The sequence below is a fragment of the Lissotriton helveticus genome, chromosome 10 (assembly GCF_964261635.1).
Source record: "Lissotriton helveticus chromosome 10, aLisHel1.1, whole genome shotgun sequence".
In the NCBI taxonomy this organism is placed as follows: domain Eukaryota; kingdom Metazoa; phylum Chordata; class Amphibia; order Caudata; family Salamandridae; genus Lissotriton; species Lissotriton helveticus.
Window position 1 is genome coordinate 134,507,390 of NC_136071.1, and position 19,869 is coordinate 134,527,258.

The 19,869-nt window shown below is 44.4% G+C and overlaps 1 protein-coding gene across 2 annotated transcripts in view; it reads right to left on the reverse strand.

The window, feature by feature from the left end:
- The window catches only part of UBE2I (ubiquitin conjugating enzyme E2 I), a 210,087-nt gene that overhangs the window by 49,898 nt on the left and 140,320 nt on the right, over positions 1-19,869 (reverse strand). For both annotated transcript variants that reach the window (XM_078664939.1, XM_078664938.1), the window contains exons 3-4: positions 6,746-6,822; positions 6,532-6,615 (exon numbers count right to left, since the gene is read on the reverse strand). In XM_078664939.1, coding sequence (XP_078521065.1) covers positions 6,532-6,615; positions 6,746-6,811 — 150 coding nt within the window. In that variant the 5' untranslated portion in view covers positions 6,812-6,822. The remainder of the gene's footprint in view (positions 1-6,531; positions 6,616-6,745; positions 6,823-19,869) is intronic.

Genomic DNA, 19,869 nt, shown 5'->3' on the forward strand with positions numbered 1-19,869 from the left:
CAAAGACGTCATAAAGTCTCCTCCCTCTAGTGATCCTAGGATTTCCTGTATAGTCACCATTCGAAACGATTGGCTCTTCAGGAAGGCATGGAGTGCCCTTAGATCTAGAATGGGCCTCCATTTCTTCTTTTTCTGTTGAATTAAAAAGAAGCGGGAGTAAAATCCCGTGCCTTTTTGAGCTGATGGGACTCGTTCTATTGCTCCTTTCTTCAGCATTGAGGAGATTTCTTGTAGGAGTAAGCGAAGGTGTCTGTGTGGAAGTTTGCGAGGAGGAGTCAACGGGGGTATTGAGTTGAATTCCAATGTGTGACCGTGCTGGATTAATTGGAGTACCCACCGATCTGTCGTTATCGATCTCCAATTGTGGAGGAAGTGTGTCAATTTTCCTCCAATTTTGAGAGGACAAGATGGTGGGAGTAGTGGCTGCTGGAGATGGTCATTGTCTTCCGCCTGCCGTTTTCTTCTGGGATTTACCCCTGAAGTTCGCTCTCCCGTAGGTCTGGCGACCTTGTTGCTGCTGTCGCTGTTGATACTGTGAGCGATTTTGATTTTAGGAATAAGAGGATTTTCCTTGATATGATCCTCTATATGTGGGTTGACCCCTTCCTCTGTGCCCTCGAAAGGACTGGTTTTTAAATTGTAAAGTTCCAAGAGCTCTTGCAGTGTCAGTGTCTTTCTTGATCGTCTGCAAGGCTTCATCTATTTTACTCCCAAATAGGTGTTGTCCGTCATAGGGCATGTCTAAAACCTTGGTTTGGACCTCTTGTCGGAATGACGTCGCTTTAAGCCATCCTTGTCTGCGCAAAACTGCTGCGCCTGCCAGCTGTCTGAATCCCGTCATGGCGATATCGACAGCGGAATCCATGATCTCCGACGCTGACATTTGTCCTTCTTTAAGGAGTGCTTGAACCTCCTCCTTCAAATCTTCGGGTACATCCGCCAAGTATGGAACGATATCTTCCCATAATTGTCTATTGTATCTGCCTAGCAGTGCAATAGCATTGGCCACCTTTACAGTCATAGCTGATGTGGAAAAACGCTTGCCTATGCCATCCAATTTTCTGCCCTCCTTGTCTGGTGGTGCGGACATGGCGAGGATGGATTTCTGGAATTCTTTTGTGCGGCTTGGGTGACGACTGAGTCTGGCTTGGGATGTGCATTAAGGCATGTAGGTGCAGTTGATGGTGCCTTGTACTTTTTATCTAGTCTGGGCACCACTATAGAAACGGACGCAGGTGTTTGCATGAGTTGTTGACCCTGTTCCTAGATGTGATCTATTATGGGAATATATCTAGCAGTTTTTTTTATAGGATCTTTAAAGTCATATAAGAAACAATCTGTTTCTTTTGATTCCATGGTCATGTGGAATCTAGTGGCTGCTCAATCAAATTGTGGAATCCGCTGATATCCACTGGTGGAGATTCCGAAGTGTTGGGTTCCGGAGTGGCTGGAGAATGAGTGACATAGTCCTCATCGTCTCTGTTTTGTGACTGGTCGTCTCAAACTTCTCCTTCCTCGCGTACGTCTTCCTCCTCAGAAGATTGGATGTTATGAACTGTTTCTCTTTCTTGAGGAATGTCCAAAGGAGGTGGTCTTGATTTTGGAGATTGTTGCGGTCTAGTTTGAGATTTTTCCGTGGAAGGGGCCGATGGAGATTCTGGAAAACGTTTTTTATAGTCCTCGATCAAGAATTGTAGATCGGTGACTATCGCAGCCGGGAGGCAGACCATTGGAGTAACTTGAGTATGTACTTGAGCCTGCACAATTTCTTCTGTGAAAATGACCTCATCTCCATCATCATCTGTACTTTGGTATTTGACATTGAGATCCGACGGGCTAGTAGCCTGATCGAAGTGGTCGTCCTCTGATTCGTCATCTTGTAATAGACAAGAGGGGGGCAATTTTTGAACCCTGCTGGGTGAGGTTAAATCTGGCGTAATCGGAAGCTTGGTGACCTTTTTTGATGGAATTAACTCCGCTTTTTTCCATGGCGTCGACGATGTCGTCGTCGACGACGATGAGGTCGTCGACGGTTCCGTAGTGGATGATGCGGTCGTCGGCGATGTGATCGTCGACGGCGCTTTCGCCGTAGACTGTGACTTTGGCGTCGACGGTGCTCCTACCGTCGTCATCTTCGTCGACGGTGTGCCAGACGTCGACGGTATCTTTGTCGTCGGCGTGGGCGTCGCCGTTTTAGGTTTCGTCGTCGTCTGCGTCGTCGGTGACGTCGACGGAACCTTGACAAACGTCGACTGCTTTTTAATTAGCACAATAGACGACAGTGGCTTACCCATCGTCGACGAGTGGGTGGTCGTCGTCGTTGATGAAGATGCCGACGACGCCATAGTCGTCGAAACCGTCGTCGTCGACGCGGTGACATAGGTGGTTTTTCTTGAAGAAAATGACGACGAACTTGTCGACGATGACTGCGTTGGCTTTTTGAAGGTGGTAGTATCCTTCACAGACGTGTCAGATCTTACCTCAGAAGACTTTGTGGTAGTCTTTTTGTGAGGGACGTCTGAATGGCCAAGGGGAGCCTCCCTTGGCCTCTTCAAGGACAGTTTCGAAGAAACTGAAGCCATTTCACTGCCCTCCGAGGACAGTACGTCATCCTCTCTGGTTTGGAGTCTGTTTAACCAGAGGAGCAGTCTTCCCTCTCTGTCTTTAAGAGTCTTGGTAGAGAAAGTTCTACAAACCCTACATTCCTTGGGAGAATGGTCAGGGTAAAGACAGTAGAGAAGTCTCATGCTTGTCATCGACGTGCAGTCTCTTCTTACCACAGGATGAACAGGCTCTAAACAGTCCTTTCTTCTGTTGTTCAGCCATTGTTGAAGTAATAATCCAAGTTTTTGTTGAAAAAGAGATAAATCCAAGAAACCTGAGGAGAGCTCAGGTGGGGACTCCCTAGCACAACGTGCGGTAGAAAATCTGAGAGACTGAGGCTCCTGGCAGGAAGGTTCTAGAGGGAGGTGGTAGCTGATTGGCTACCATCAGGAATTTGGTCCTTTTCACAAAAGGACAGATAGGCTACTAAGGAGAGGCCCTTCGGCCTACTATTCTCTATGTATGTCTATAGGACATTACTTTTCTATATACCGGGGCTCCCATCTCGACGACGGGGAATGATTCAGGCATGTGAATCTATGAAAGGCACCCATAATACTGGATAATTTTGAGTACAGCAATACCACAAAAAATATATATATTGCAGGACACGCAAAATGGATGCATATTTTGCGGCATGGCTGAAGGTGGAAACTTCACAAATACAATCTCACAAAAAACACTGGTCACAAAGCACAATTCTCACTTTTCTTGTTATGTGTAAATGGTTAAAAAAAAAGTCAAAGATTGCTATAAAGTCCACAATAAATTTTTAGGAATAGGTTCCAAAATGACTGCATAGCTACAAACGGTGAACAACCTTTACAACGCAACTTTTACCACGCAGTGCATTTACGACGCAACTTTTACAACGCAAACCATTACAACGCATTGCGCTGGGGGGCGCTCTAGGATAGGGAATAGGTTTAATGTACTATCCAACACCTTCCCTACTATCCACGGGGACTGGAGTTGGAATAGTAAATTGAACTATTCACTATCCAGCGCCCAAAAGCATTATGCGTTGTAAAGGTATTCGTTGTAAATACCGCGTTGTAAAGGCATGCGATGTAAAAGTATGCGTTGTAACATCATACATCCGCTACAAACAGCTTTTACAAAGCAAACCAGAGTTGAGCCCACAGGTGACTTACCAACTAAGCACCTTCTCTTTATCTAGATGCATAGCACTGGATGATAAATATAGATCTAATGGTTGACAAAGATGGAGTTCTAAAATGTACAGCTATGGAGCAGGGGCGGTTTTGCCATTAGAGCCAACAGCCCCTCTGAAAATTCCTACACATTTACATTAAAAAAATATTAATTAGATTGATTTATTTAGAGATACAATCATATCGCTAAATAAATTGATGTATTCAAGTCTGGGATGTCTGTTTGAGGCTGCCTGCCCCCCACACTGTGAAGCAGGAGACAGAAGACCGGCACTAAATCAACTTTAACGTGATGCATGAAGCAGGGCTTTGAGTTTTAAAACCCTTCATTGCCATTAGGGTCTCTGGTTGTATGCACACTGTAGGCCAGTGACGCAATAAGCTTCATGGTTTGGGGCGTAGGAGACTTCATCCCTGCGTGATTTCAGACGTCCCTCGTTCAAAGACAGATCCACCCCTTTGTCATACATGTGTGGATGAAGCACTTCTGATCCGGTGCTTTGTTCTCTGTAGTGGCAAGTGTCTGCAAGCTAATGCTGAGTTTTGTATATTGTGCTGAGACCCATCATCACACTAACCTCCCCCACTGTGACACCCAAGGCCCTCGCTGCACATTGCTCGCACCTTTAGAAGTGGAACTGTGGCATTTGCTCCCTTGTGAAATGGATCCAAATAAGGAGCAGGGTTCTCTCTTGTTCCCTTCCGAAACGGATCCAAATATCGGCGTGAGGCCCAAAGCGACAGATATGTGCTTACTAAGGAACATGTGCTTATAGTGGCCAGTTCTCTGATGTATGGCATTAAAACTGGCCCTGTATACAATCCCCTAAGTTAACATGGACGCTAAAAACATCGATTGACTTGCAAACAATGAACGCTAAAAAACGAGCCATGCCAAGTGTTTATGAGGGGCTTTGACTGAGCGCACAGACGCCAAGCCGAATGCCAAAGTGCCTGTCAGTGGGTTGGCCTCTCTGCAGAGCACAAGGAACAAGGTTTATGTATTGCATTTGCAACTGAAATTCAGTGGAAAGGTGTGTGAAGGGGTACACGGATGTTAAAATATGTGAAAGACAAAAGTAAGAGAAATTAAAGTGCTTAAATTTGAGGGAGTGTAGGGCATGTTAGGGACGGTGAAGTGACAGATGCGAGGAGGGGCATGTGGGGAAGAGTGAAAAGAGGATGCTGAAGAGGGAAGAGTGAAAAGAGGATGCTGAAGAGGAAAGAGGGGGTTGAAGATGTGCATATGGAAAAGATATGCAGAGACAAAGAGGATACATATCTAACAAAGCACACACAATTGAAGGCCAGAACTCCTTCCACAGGCCTCAATGCGGTTTAATTCACAGACTATTTCAGAATTTAAAGATTTCCAATGTTAATTACTTGCAAGAAATCATTTTTGTTATTCATTTATCTTAAACCGCTAACACCCAGTGACGAAGCCAATCATACTGATAGGCTTTAGGCGTATGTCAGTTGCCGTGCCACTTATCTGGATAAAATTACATCTCAGAGTGAAACCAAAATACCAGTCTGATGGCACACTATTTGACATGTTCCTTTATCGAGAGCACCCACTTTTTTCATCTCACTTAAAGACCGGTCTGAATATATTTCTATATGACTAGTTACAACTAGCATCCGTGGGAGCTTCTCAAAGTCTGGTTAGAGCATATTTTTCCAAAGTTAATGCTGCATGTAGTCCAAGACACTAGGCAAGTATACATTTTAAAGGGCTAACGGGGTCCTGCAGAACAATCTACACATTACAGTAACTGTTGAACAAATAATGCAAGAAGATATGGGGCAGTTTTTAATGTGTTTAATATTTCAAGACTATATGCTCCCACTGCTTAATAAGCCTTGCTTTATCGCTACATTCCTTCGCTTTAAAGTGCACCATTTGCCAATTTTATTTTATTTATTTCTCAGGCGAGGGACTCCCCCAGGACCCCAGGTTTGTCCATAGAACTTGTTCACAGAGCTTGCTTTATAAAAAATCATGCCCAACGTTTACGCCTCACCTCTTTCAAATGTCACCAGCCACCACTGCTACGGAGGAAAAGGACATTTTGTCCGGAAATTCAATCACACCCATCCTGGATTGGAAAATCAGCAATTAAGAAAACTGCTCAGAACAAGACGGTTGCCATTTTGAGTCGGGATGAATTCCAACCATGAACAAGGCAGAGCAGGAGAGGTACACCCATCTCCACTGCAGTCCTGCGGACCATAGCCACCCGCCCCCAAAACCAGAAGACAAGGACACCCAACACCTTGTGGTAAATAAGAGGAAGCACGTTGCAAATAATAGGTTTCTATCACAAGAGCAGGAAATACAGAAAAGGCCAAAGCTGCAACAACTGTAAGGACAACGGGAGTGACCAGAGGCACCACACCACAGCAGGAGCAACAGCTGCCACTTAGCAGCTGCTTTGGTTATCCATATCGGTTGGAGCAAGGACAAGAGATTTTGTTACTGCCATAGTTGTTACTGCTGTAAATATGAACCAGCGCCACAGGCTGCGTTTGCGTGGTGGAAGCTCTGTGGAGCAATCGTGTACAAAATCTACTTTAACCCACCTCACCAATTCAAAAACACACAAGACGTTAACGGCTGAAGCAAACCGGAAGAGCCCCTCTGTGTATACTTCCTTGCCATCACGAGACATGGCTTACTGCTAATGCGATCTCCAGTCATACCAAAAAAACTGGCATTTAATGGTGGGCATGCTAGTTTAAAACTTACCCCCTTCTTTCCTGGAATTGCACACTCCCAGTTCATCAGATTCATTGTGCCATCTGGATTTTTCGTTGGTACTGCAACAAATCCCTATTTTAAAACATTATATTAGAACTAGAACAGATTCAAATGGAGACCATCAAATACTGATAAATAAAAAAAGCGTTCTGGAAAATGGTGCGACTCAAATGTGTTACAAGTCAAGTGTTGTTCTACTTACAAACGGATGATCTTTTCTCCACGCTTTCCTCTCCTGTGCCAGTCTGCTCAGGGCTATGCCAGACATATTCAAACTATCTGTAAAATTAAAGCTTGTGTCAAGTTAATTATATTAAACAATCCTGGTGTTGCAATATTTTATTCAGCTTCCTCCAGGACGAATAGATTTGTCAAAACGCAGCTCTGAAGATTGCACAGAAAGAGGCCAAGTCTGCATTCTTGTGCAATAGCCCCATCTAGTGTTCATATTAAGGCAAACAAGCCAAGGGAAAAGGGAACTACCAGCAATTTGTCATCTACTAATCGGACAGGAGAGGACCATTTCATTCCTAGCCTTGCGAGAAACGGACACCAGACTCGGACCTAAAAACTCAGTCTTGCAACCGTTCTTCCAACAATTCACTTTAGAGAAGAATCGCTTCCAGGACGAGAATAGTTTCGTTTGCATTCAACATGGTCCCTAAGAACGTTAGGCAAATATGGGCTAAACACACATTTTTACATTAATTTCTTCCTGGTAGAAAAACTCTTGGAAGAATACATAACACCACATGGCAAACGGAGGTTTCTCAAATCCCCTCTAACCATTTTCTGCACGAGATGAGGGTAGACATTGAAGGTATTCGCATTCTATTCTCACCATACACATTCTACATCCGATCAGCCATGGCAGAGCTAGCACGGGGTCATTCACAACAGCCAAGTTCATAAATTGCCAACTTCTGATCAAGTGTGAGGACGAACCAGAGTAAAAGACCGGTTGCCCAGAAGATTTAGACCCTCATTCTTCAAGGAATCGGAGTTGCATGGTTAATCCCACCCATGTAATTATTGGAATTGAACGGGAGGATTCAACTCCAAGATGTGGAATTAGCACAAATATCACAAGTACTTGTATGAAACAAATTCCTGTGGGGTAGCTCAAAAATGGACCGTTTTCCGTTTGGCGCAATTTAGAAGGATTCTATTGTGGATTACAACTCTGAAATCACACTCATACTACGTGACCCTTCACCCCCCAGTATCTGACAGTAACGCCATTAACTGTTGAATCTGGATTTTCTTCCAAGTCAGAATCAGGGTTTAAAACTAACCAGGGTTTATGCATTTTTAGCAAGAACAGATTTCAGAAATTTAGGTGGTGACCGATTCATGGATAGAAGAAACCTAGCCAACAAACAACATATCAACATGGTCCTAGCAATTATACTGGACATCTCTCCCATAATTACCTATAGTAAAAGTACAAACTTTGAAAGCGCCCATAAACTAGATCGATTTAGACTTGGATTTTTAAAGCTGGCTGTTGGGTAAATCTGGATTAAACCATGCTGTAGACCAGAAGCCTAGCGGCCTATAATTAAGGCTCACAGATTTCAGTTTTTACAGATAAATGCATGAGATGAAAATAGGTAGAAAAGAAGAATGAAATTCCTTAAATAACTGCATAACTTAACAACATATGTTTATGCTAAAATGTTGATGTATTGTTGTACTATATTTATGCGACCCAGTGGTAAAACCTGACAGGCAGAAAAGTAACAGCACACGTTTCGAAGTTTAACAAATAAGGACATAAAAGTTACCACTTAATTGATTCAAAGACAATTATGGAATATATTGATAAAACGTCTCAAAAATAAATATGGATATAAACAGTCCGAAACGTTAGACAAATTCCATGAAACCAGGAGTACACCTATAATCTGTTTGCCGATCTGACTACAAACTCCTTTTTCCCACAATTCAATCTTTCCTATCCTGCACTCCACCAAAACTGCAATCCTGGTTAACTCTCCTCATCTTCATAAACCATCCTCCCCTCTTGTTCTTTGGATCTCTGCTGCTTTCCCAATGGTCAATCGCCTCGTTTTGCTATTGCTTTTTTGGATTCACACTTGCTGCACCTTTTGGGCTCTTTGTAGCTATCTGGCTAGGCTCCCCAGGAGTGGTCCTCCACCCTCTTTTTCTACGTTTACACTAGTTCCCACTCAACTTGTCATAACGGCTATGAGAGAAGCTGCCTGCCCACTGTTCAAACAGATTCTTCACCCCAGGCCCTCATGTTTAGGTCGAGCATTCAAGACCTCTTTTATATACTTTAAAATATACTTATATGTGTATGTACTTTGTGGGCTCTGGAGATCAGCCCTATGACTGGTCTGCTTCAGTTTAGGGACTTTATTTCTGTTCAACTGCCTCTATTTACCATTTTTTTTAAAGAAAACTACCAGCAGAGGTCAGTAAAATACCAGAATCACTATAGCATTCTCTCGATTTCAGTCCATAGAAATAGTCTTCCACGAGCACCTGTAGACAATATTTCTTCAAACCTTCTACTTTCAGTTATAGGACCACGAAGGCCCTGATTTTATATTAAAAATAGAGCTTTGGACTATACCATTCCCAGCTGAAAGGCAATATTTCCCTCCATGTGTTCCCATACCTGGCGTGTCACGCAGTTTGGTGCTTACTTTTCCTCCATGTTAAAGAACAGTAGATGTTTCAGCACCCAGGCTAATGTGCTGCATAGCTAAATACATACAAGGCACCAAAGACGAGACCAAGTGCATTGCAAATGCTTGTTGCACTTGTCCTTCATCGTCTCCAGACGCCTAGTTTATTCCCTCATACCTGTCTTTGCTTTTTTTTTCGCCCATTCACAACAGCACATCTTTCTCCAGCTCCTGCTCTGCCCAGTGGCTTCCATTTAATGCTAATCTCAATGGCTGCCTTTATTCAATTACTTTCAAATTAATACATGAAGTTCATCCTCATACATCCTCTCTTTTACGTTCCATGCCAGAATCTAGGTTTTATATTAGTATTCATAACTGATGAAATATCAGGAAACACCCAACATTTAAAAATCTTGAGGCCTAGTACGGATGTTTGGGAGTAAACTAATTTGACTATCTTTTATTACGTGGAAGTTTGGACTATACTTTAAATCGGTCCCCCCAGGTTGCAATGCTGTAGAAATGGGACTGCAAAATGCCAATAAAAAAAAGTTTTAAAAGGCCCAGTTTTACCATGGACCCCTTTTATACAGCCTGCAAAGAACATCGTAAGAAGGCTCAACACATCTTACAAATGTGTTGTTTGTTTTGAGGAGAAATGCAAGCCTACGGGTAACAAACACAGGGAAAATAAAAGTCCTGATTGGAATATGATAAGACGCAAACAGATGCATGTGCATGCCATGTCTCCATGAAACCTGACCGAATCCCGTTTTTCCCCATTCCACAAGTGAGTAACAGAAAAAGCAGTGCATCTGATCAGGTCTGCTTTCTTCACTACTAGCAGGCTTAACTTGCTGGAAACGCTAGAGGGCTTTCCATGACCTGCAGCTTTCCACAGGTCCCCGCAGCCCAAAACCCCCTGGCACGTGTGCCTCTCCAGCTTTGAGGAGGTAGGGGCATCCCAGCATTTAGAAAGGTACTTATTCTAACCCATGGACTCCAGTGACTGTGGTATTAGTGTGAACTTTTGAGATACACCTCCACCAACCACTCTTGGTTTAATACCTGGACTCAATCCTGGGATATACAACTTAATTTCCTTTGGGGATAACTATTAACTGCCGCCATCACAACGTCTCTGGCTTAACCTTACAGACTATCAACGCAGTAACCACACAGAAGTCTCAAAGAGGAAGAGGGGTCCCCAAGCTCACTGGGCACAGCCAGCAATGGATAATCTTGCTCACATAATGCTAGCAAAGGCAAGCCTACAAGGGACTAAAGAAGCTCACACTGCTAGCAAGGGTTAATATAGCACAGAAGGGACTACCATGGGGACTGAACCATTAATACAGGGCACAGACAAAGTATGCTAATACAGTGCAAAGGACTAACCTAACATCTATGTGGCAGCCTCTACTGGACCAACACAAGCAGCTGCCAACAATGGCCTATCAAAACCACACGTCGAGGACAACTATGCTAGAGGGCGGGCTCATCTAGCACCCTTTACACTGTAAGCACCCAATAAGCAAGGCTCAGCTATCAAGGTCTAATAGCGGAGAACGGACATGGATGTCAGGATTAATGACAGATACAGGCGTTCAGCAATATGCAACCAAAACATGTGGCTCTAGCAAAACAAATACAAGAGTGAATATTAATCAAATTAATGCCATTTTGTGCTTTGCAAATAAAAGTTGGCAGCAACAGACTTTAGCAAAAAAGGAGAGTGGATTCATTCACGCTCAGATAAAACGGGTACAATCTGCAGCGAAAGTTCCTGCAAACACAGCCAACATATGTCCGCGTGCAAAGGAAGAGGGCGGACAGGCATATGTCCAGGAAAGCAAGGGACTACTGCATTTCAGCAGTTCTCAGAAATCAGCCCAGTGGGAGAAAATAGTGGGAGAAAATGGTGTGACGTTCTTACTTCCGAATCTCAGAAGAACTCCAGGCCTTAAACTTTCTGAATTCACAAAGAACCTCTGACGCGCAATATTCAATTCTCATTGTGGAACGTCTTCAGCTGGAATTCCTGACTAATTATAATGCATTGTATATACTAACCCAATTACCATAGCAGTAAGACATGGCTAAACAGAATTAACTGGTTCATCGCACACCGTGGATTTCTCATTTGCCATGCACCCCAAACCCCCTTACAGATTTTTTATTTTTTGCCACTAGTTTCCAGTGCCACCAGCACTTTTGAGACCCCAACGAGTATCCGCGCTTTACAAACCCCGATTGCTTGATTTTAGGTCAAGTCTAGGGCAGTGCATGCGCAGTTGCTTGCAACAATCCAGGAAAAAAGGAAAGAAACCCAAAAATCAAAAACAAAAAAAAAAACTTTACTTACCATTTGTTGGCTTGATCACTCATTTGTCTAGCTTTATAGTGGTTATTTTCTCTTCGGGCACTTGTCTTTTCTCTGGAGCATGAACCAAGTAGCCCTTTCGAAGTGTCCTTGCACTGCTTTCTTTAGTGGAGCGGCTTTCGTTTTAAAGCAGCACTCTGACAGCAAGCTTTTAATAGCTATGCTTATTCGTAACGCTTTGTTAAACTGTAAACAGTTTGTTCACTTTAGAAACGCATTAAGTGGGAATGTGGGGCTGTGGGAATTGCCAGCAGTTTGATTCTGCGAGTCAAGAATACATGGGGCAGGTGCGAGTCCTGATCGCTCAAGTAAAGAAACCCCACCATCAGGATTAGTAACTTTGGCTAATGGGCCTTCTGCAGTGGACTCCCATGCCGTTGGTGAAGCAACATAGGCTATACTTGTGTCCACTGATACGAACGTACTGGCTGACAGGCCTCAGTCCCACTCAGCCTTGCACATCACCAGATGTATCTTCTGAGTTGCTGCTGTTCCCAGATGAGTGTACAGGCAAGGACTCTAGAGCCATCTGCTTCGGAGGCTGGACGGCTGATCAGTCCATGGGGATGAAGCCGCAGTCAGGCGAGACACATGGATGAAGGCAGTCATTGATTGCAGGTAGGCAGCGAGCATACTGCTTTGAACGCTGCAACCGGGGTGTTGCCAGCTGCGGCCCATCCTAATGGGCTGAGGAGCTCACCTTTTTTGCCACTATAAAGAATGTCTGTCAGGCTGAGCAAAGGTCAGCCTGACACTTTATTTTCCGGGTAGGCAGCCGGGAGCTAGACACGCTATAAATGTGTAGGCTCCTGGCTGCCTGAGGTGAACTACACGGGGCTGAAGAAATCACAGCTCCTGTGGGTGTGACATCTTCAGTCTGGCAAAGCACCTCCCCCTTGTGACGAGGGCGTCCCAGGTTTCCTCGGGTGTCCCAGGTTGCCTCGGACCTGCGCTTCAGTTCTAAGCCCGGAAGTGCCCCGGGCTGAGTGTCAATCACCAACACCTCGTCAGAGTGAGCTGAGGTCAGCAGGCTCACCGACTCATCCCACTCCAACGAGTGAGGTACTGCTGCCTTCCCTCATTGGTTGACCTTAAGTCAGGAAAACCTCTGCCCCCCTTTCCTCGCTCAGACTCCAAGTCATGTTTGCTGAACCCTACCACGTATCGTCCCTCTCTCTCCTGGAGCCTCTCTTCCCCTCACACAGACCAGGCCTCTATGGCAGTGGTGGCTCCTCCACTAAGACTGAGGAGCGTCGCCTCACTGCCTAAAGGGAAAAATAAAATGATAACTTATCAATATTAATATTTTATTTTCCCTACGACAGTCAGTAGTAGGGCGGGGCTGGCCTGAGCAGGGGGAGGAGTGGGGTGCACTACCCAAGTGTGCATGAACTGTTTGGAAGTTCATGCACACTTTGCATACACCTACCAGGCTGCATTACACAGCCTGGTAAGGAATATGCACAGGCTTCCTGTTACAGTCTAAGCGTCAATCCACGGCGCTCAGACCAATCACAATGCTGCATTGCAGCATTGGGATTGGCTATGGGGAGCCTGCGTGCCTGGGTGCTTCCTGTTGCTGCCGAGACAGAAAGATGAAGAGGACGGAGGAGAGGCGGTGACCAGTCGTTAAAGGCAAGTCTTTTTTTAAATTCTTGCTGTATCCTACCCAACTCCCCAAGGGCAGGTTTTCTTCGATATACTCGATTTTTGTCTAACTACGTAACTGTCAGGAGGCTAAACCTAGCCCCCTGCCTCCCTCTCTACTTTGGCAACGCACTAGATTCCCAGCCAACCTGGCTGACTTAAAAACACCTGTCCTGGCAGTGTCCACCAATACAAGCAATCAATGACATTGGCACTACTCATTTGACCTACATGCCATTGCCTCTACTATTAGGTTACATTGCTGATGTTCCGCACTCTACTACTAAAAGACTGATGACACTGTTGATTGTACTGGCAGTGTGGCCAAAGGGTCTCACTCCTAAAGTACGAGATGGGCTTAAGGTTGTAGTCTACTATAACAAAAAGGCGGAATCTATGCTATGTTACAACTCCCCCTCCCACAGAGAGCTAGGCCTCTGGGCATTTGCTGCCGTTTAAGAATATTGAGTGTTGTGTGTGTGTGGTATGGGCCAGAGAATAACCACCTTTATAGCTCGAAATCTGACAGTTTTGCGATGGGCTCTCCTAGACAATGCCCGATTGATCTACTTGGTGTACTAACTTTAATGTCCAATTCATCACCGGTCACTCTAAACTCTACTTAGCTCACTGTGGTTAATACATTTAGATCTTTTTGCATGTTGATGATGCAACTATATTAGGTGTAGTGGTCTGGTGTATTGCTAAATTGTAAGTCTATAAATCCAAGACTTGTATCAAATTTGATTTTAGTTTCAGCGTCTTACAAAAATCTTAATAAAACAGAATATAAATTAAATGTTTCTTTTTAGGTAATCACCAGACATACTGTATTCAATGAACAGAGTGGGGGTTAGTCAGCCCCCTTCAAATGTCAGAGGAAACTGCTAAATATCTGCAGTGGTGAATATCGGATTGCTTCATTCATTCCGCTTGGCTATTGGCTTGAGACATCACATCAATGTTCAGCGTAGTATTATAGTTTCAGGGTCAGGCTACTGGACATTTACATTTATCGTTCCAACTCCACTGGAATGCAAGAGGGACTATTTTAGATCTCAAAAGTACCCTCAATCACCACATTCATTTAGCTCACACATACGTTTTATACATAATCATTCTTTCTGCTGTGGAAAAGTAAATTTTGCCATGTTCTGTGTCCCTACGCGTCCTCCATCATATGTTATGTGTGCATGATTAATATGCATATGTATTCCCCATGTTCGATTAATGACGCAATTACAGTTGTATCCACCTCTAGTATGTCAGTTTCCAGTTCTCGTGAATACTACGAATATCAGGCCTATGTAAAGCTACGTTGCCACGTATCTCAATGTGCACGTTATTTCATTGTAAAGTCCCCGTTTCTAGGCCTCAAAAGGGCCTGGACGCCAGATTCAGCTCCTGTCTCCTGAAGCCTCGCTGAGGAGCGATACAGCCCCCACCTGTATCTTCGACCCTTCACTTACTTCCTGCCTCACAGTGCCCGGCTCAGCCTGGCTCTGCCTCTGAGTCTGCCAAGAGTATGTTATGATTCCAGTTATCAGTTCAGCCCTCCTTCTCTACATTCCTAAGCTACTGAATCGCATCAACAGTTTCCGTCATTGTCTAGCCTTTACGTCTCCACGTTAGAGAAATACTGCATTTAATGGTCATTTAATATTCTTCATCACGCACTACATGTAGAATAATGGATGCACCGTTCTTAGAGTCTGTTAGCCTTTACCCCGATAACTTTTGGATTCTATCAACATGTTCTCTAAACATCAGATACTAGATAGTGTTTAGGTACATGTCGCTCTGACTCTCCAGACTTCAGTCTCTGCTCCTAGCACAGAGTTCGTAGCCCCCAGCTTCTCCTAGTAACACGTCATTGCCAGCTTGCGCGCACCATTAGGTCAGAGGTCCCGGCTCCTTAGGTAGCCCCCTCCATGTTTCCGCCCCATTCATGACATATTCTGTTACGTTTGCATCACATGTCTATGTATACGCCTCTGTTACACCTACTTTCACCCTTATCTTTCGCGACTGCTATTGGCCACACCCACTGCTCCGCCTATCGTATGTATTGTAATGCAACTGTTTTAGTATATATGATCGTGCACTGTTATTAAATGTTACGCCGATTCCAATCCTGCCCCCGGCAGCGCTGCCATCCTATTCCTGTGCAGGTTGTCCTGTTCCTGTCCTTATGCTGTATTAAACCTGCAAAACTCCTACTACCTCGAATCTTGACTCTTATTTATTGAGCTATCTGTTATTCATTTATCCATTCAAAAATAGAGGTATTATTTATTTACCACATAATGGCGCCCGAACAGGGACTTGCCCTTTCCCCACACACCGGTGAAGCCACGCCGGCCCCCTGACCCTCTGCAGCCGTGACGGAACCATACCGTGCACGTGCAGATATTTCTGCTTCAAGTATCCCTCAGGCCCACGGAGGAGACGGAGGTGGCGGTCCAGCATCCAGACTAGGCGGTGGAGGAACGCGGCGAGTACCGACCAGAGCCCAAGCCGAGAGTCCAAGGTCCGAGGTATCCGGAGGCCCACCCGTAACAAGAAGTCCGAAGTTCGTCCGTCCGGCGTCGAAGCAGTCCAGTCCAGTCCGAGGCCTTCCGTTCTTGCTGCCCGGTGAGTACCGTTGCTGGGGTAGTATCTAGACAGGGTCAATCAAATTGACTCTGGTCCGTGGGTTGGTGGTACACAGACCCACAAACGAAGTGTCCACTTCGGTGGATGCGGGTCCTGACGTGTCTCTGTATGAGACCGGTAAGTTTCGTACTGTTTCAGCAGTGCATCTAGTTTCTGTTCTAGTCAGTTCTGTTCTCGAGAAAATTCATGTATTCTGTTTCCCGTATTCCAGGTAGTATTCTGTTCGAACTGTTATTCTGAATATTATTCATGTATTTTAATGTCGTGGTATGAGTGTAAAGTAATTATCGTGTTTATTGTGTATTGTGTTGTGTCCAGATTATAGTTCAGTCATGCCGCTATTTTCAAAACTGCGTCAGTTCAAAACCAGAAAAGGTCTGCTAGAAGCAGCAGTTCCTGTTCCGCCTAGGGACAGTCCAGGTCATTTCATGTATCAGAAGCATGGCATAAGCGCCATATTGTATCTAGATTTATGGGTAGAGTATACCAAACAGTTAGAGGAGAAGTATAGATGGCCCGTATCAGGCACATGGGATGCCGAGTGCATCATGCGAGTAGAAGAAGCATTATGGAAAAAGAAAGCCAGACAGTCACAGAAAGATGCCATTGAGTTATGGCGCAAAGAATCTCATAAAAGAACCGAAAAAGAAATCAGAAAGTCAGAACTAAGTAGAGAATCCTTGGAACGAGCCCAGGAAAGGGAACTAATCGAGATAGGTGAACGAGTTAAAACAGAACAGTCCGACAGACAGAGGCATGCTCTTATTAAGGGTATGTATCCTCTTCTTGCCGAGGGCTTGCCAAAAGCAACCCCGGAGGCATCCAGTAATTTCCCGCCACCATTAGTTCCGACCAAGCTACGTCACAAACCGACCGCAGCTGATATTTTCATTTCGTCCTATTTGGACGACACAGTCCCAGAATATGCAAATCCTGTTCCTACTCCGCCAGTCCCTTTAAATCAGGCACTTCCCGCTCCTCCAGACACCGGAGTACCTGTTACGGTACCCCCGGTCCAGCCCGCCATACAAGTCCAGCCTACATTTCCATTTCCCACTCTGCCAGGACGAAGAGCATCAGTAGACGACTCTAGTTTAGGGGCCGCAGGGGGAGGTCCTCCTCAAACCCCGCCGCCACACAAGCGTTTAACGTTAGCCGAATTACATGCACAAGCGTCACAGCGTACGCCCAGGTACCAGTCTGTTGCAGAAATAAGAAAAGCCCTTACCGAATGTGGCTATGATCCAGTCCCAGGCGAGGATAATATGGTTTTATATTCATTACGCGTGAGAAAGGTGACCGAGTATCTAGTCACCCTACCAGATATGAAAGAAGATCTAGACAGAATATATCGTTTCATCCGTACAGGGAATGATCCAGAAAGTATTAGTGACGTCATGTGCCAAAGAAAAGTTGAAGTCCAGCTCATGATATTAAAGTTTCTGATTAATTGTCTAATAAGGGAACAAGATTATCCGACCAAAGATCGAGCCGAAATGAAAGTCCTGACAAGGTGGAGTGATAATATAGCCGAGGATAAGCACAAGACTATCAGTAGTATAGAGAGTATGTACAAGAAAATCCGTAAAGAAATAATAAGGGTACACGAACAACGTAAAGAAGCACAAGTAAGCGAGAAAGAAAATGACTCTTTTACAGAAGAGGTAGAGGACGAGAACCCCGACAGAATAGCGTATGTAGGAAAATCTAGATTTCCAGATCGCCATTTACGTCTAGAACACAAGCCAGTTTTTCACCATCCAGCACCAGAACAAGGTTCTCTAGAACAAGTATTTCAAGCTACCGACCATATTCTGAAATCACGAATCGGTTACAGCGAGTTAAGTACCATGCATGAACAAGAACTAGTCCGATCAGCAGTCCGATGGATTACTGATTCTACCACTTTTCCAGACGAAATAGTGGCACAAATGTTCCTGAAATTGCCCCCAGCCGAGCAACGACTGGTGGGTATGTATATGATCCAGCACCTCATTACATTGTATGAGGGTCAACATTCTGATCCAGGTCCGTTACATGATGTCCTGAATGAGTTACTCCAGTACAAATGGAAAGGTTTAGGTACCGATTTGATTAGTGTCATTCTAGAACAGCGCCACAAATACAGAACGTTTCTGAACCCGCATTTTGTTCATGCCTCACCCCCAGAAAGTAAACCCTTTTACATAGACAGACAGAATCCGTTACGAGAAGTACATCCAGTTAAGACAGAGGGTGGTGAAATGCAACGAGTGTTTGTTTACACCCCTATCACAAAGATGGAACTCTTAGAGATGAAAAAGTTAATTCCCTGTCATGATAAAGATCCAGCAGGGTTCCACCGAGAATTAAAAGACATGCTCCGTATGGGAGAATACACGTATCCAGATATTATTAAAATGTTAAAAGTCTTGTTGCCCGCAGGGGTATATGAGAAACTCAAAGAAAAAGAATGGGAGGTGGGAGAGAAAAAGATCGATTGGACAGTTCTAGAAGCTGAAGATAAGGCACGAGTACCAGGTACCGGTCTTGGAGATAAATGTAAAGAATTACCAGAATTATTAATACAAGTTTTGCCTAGGTTATTGACAACTAGAAAAGAAGACTGGGATGCAATCTCAGCCTGTAAACAGAAACAAGACGAAGACACTAGTGATTATTATTCCAGATTTGAGAAATGTTTTACCATAAACAGTGGCCTCAAGACGAGTAGCGAGTCATACCCTCATCTTTGTTACTAAATTAGTCGAGAATTCAAGTCCACAAATTAAAAACCGAGTTTTGAAAGTCGAAAGTACCTGGCAAGCTAATACCACGTCCCAGATGTTACAGATGCTTCAATATCACCAGAATAGAATCAGAGAAGAACAAGATCACGAGAGAAAACGTATGAAAGACACGAAAATGAAAGTACTAGTTGCACAATCCGTTCCTCAAGACAGTCAGAAAAGGGGTCCGAATCAAGCCAGTCATCCTGCAGCTCCCGTTAAAGGAAACTGCAATTATTGTAAACAGCCAGGTCATTTTATAAACGAGTGTGCAGTTCTGAAACACAACATAGCTACCGGTAAGACTAAAGAAAGACCACGTCCGCCTAGACAGGAACAAGTTACACAGACTCCTCAGTCACAGAATGCACCACAGACAGTTACAGCACCGCAGCCTATCGCTGCAACACAGCATGTTACACAGCAGATGTACCAGTATGCACAGTCTGAGTATCCAGAGTATCAGCCGTATTCATGAAACAGCCTAGAGAGGGAGGTAGGCTTGCCTCTCATCGAGATACCTGTAGATCAAGAAGGTCCCCATGTTCATAGTCAAGTATTAGGGAAAGACAGAAAGTTTTTGATTGATACAGGGGCAAGTAGGACCACTATAAGTCACGCCGAAGTTCCAGGGGCTCCGCTCTCAGGCTCAAGAAATGTTTCCCTTGGATTTTCAGGAAAACCTATTGTAAATGAAATATCAAAGCCAGTTACTCTAGAAGTAGGTCCATTGTCCCGCACTACTGATCTGTTACTTACTAAGTCATGTCCAGAAAATCTATTAGGCATTAAGACACTGAAAGAGTTAGGTGCAGTTATATGCTGTTCCCCAGAGGGAATACGATTGCTCCTACGTGACTTCAAGGGTCACTATGTATTACGAGATTTTGATCCCAGATTGTCCAATGTTCCGCAGCATCTATGGGCGCAAGGCCCAACTGATGTTGGTTATATGCAAATCACACCCCATCGTGTGACTCTCAAGCCAGGTGTAGTTCTGCCACGAATAAGACAGTACAGATTGCCACCTGAGGCTGTAGCAGCCTTATCCAAAATTATTGACGAGCTCATCGCTCAAGGAGTAGTTGTAGAAACTGACTCCAATGTATGTAATTCTCCGATCATTCCAGTCATGAAACGTACTGATCCGAATGCACCTCCAGTATATCGTTTAGTGATTGATCTCCGAGAACTTAATAAATGTATTATTCCC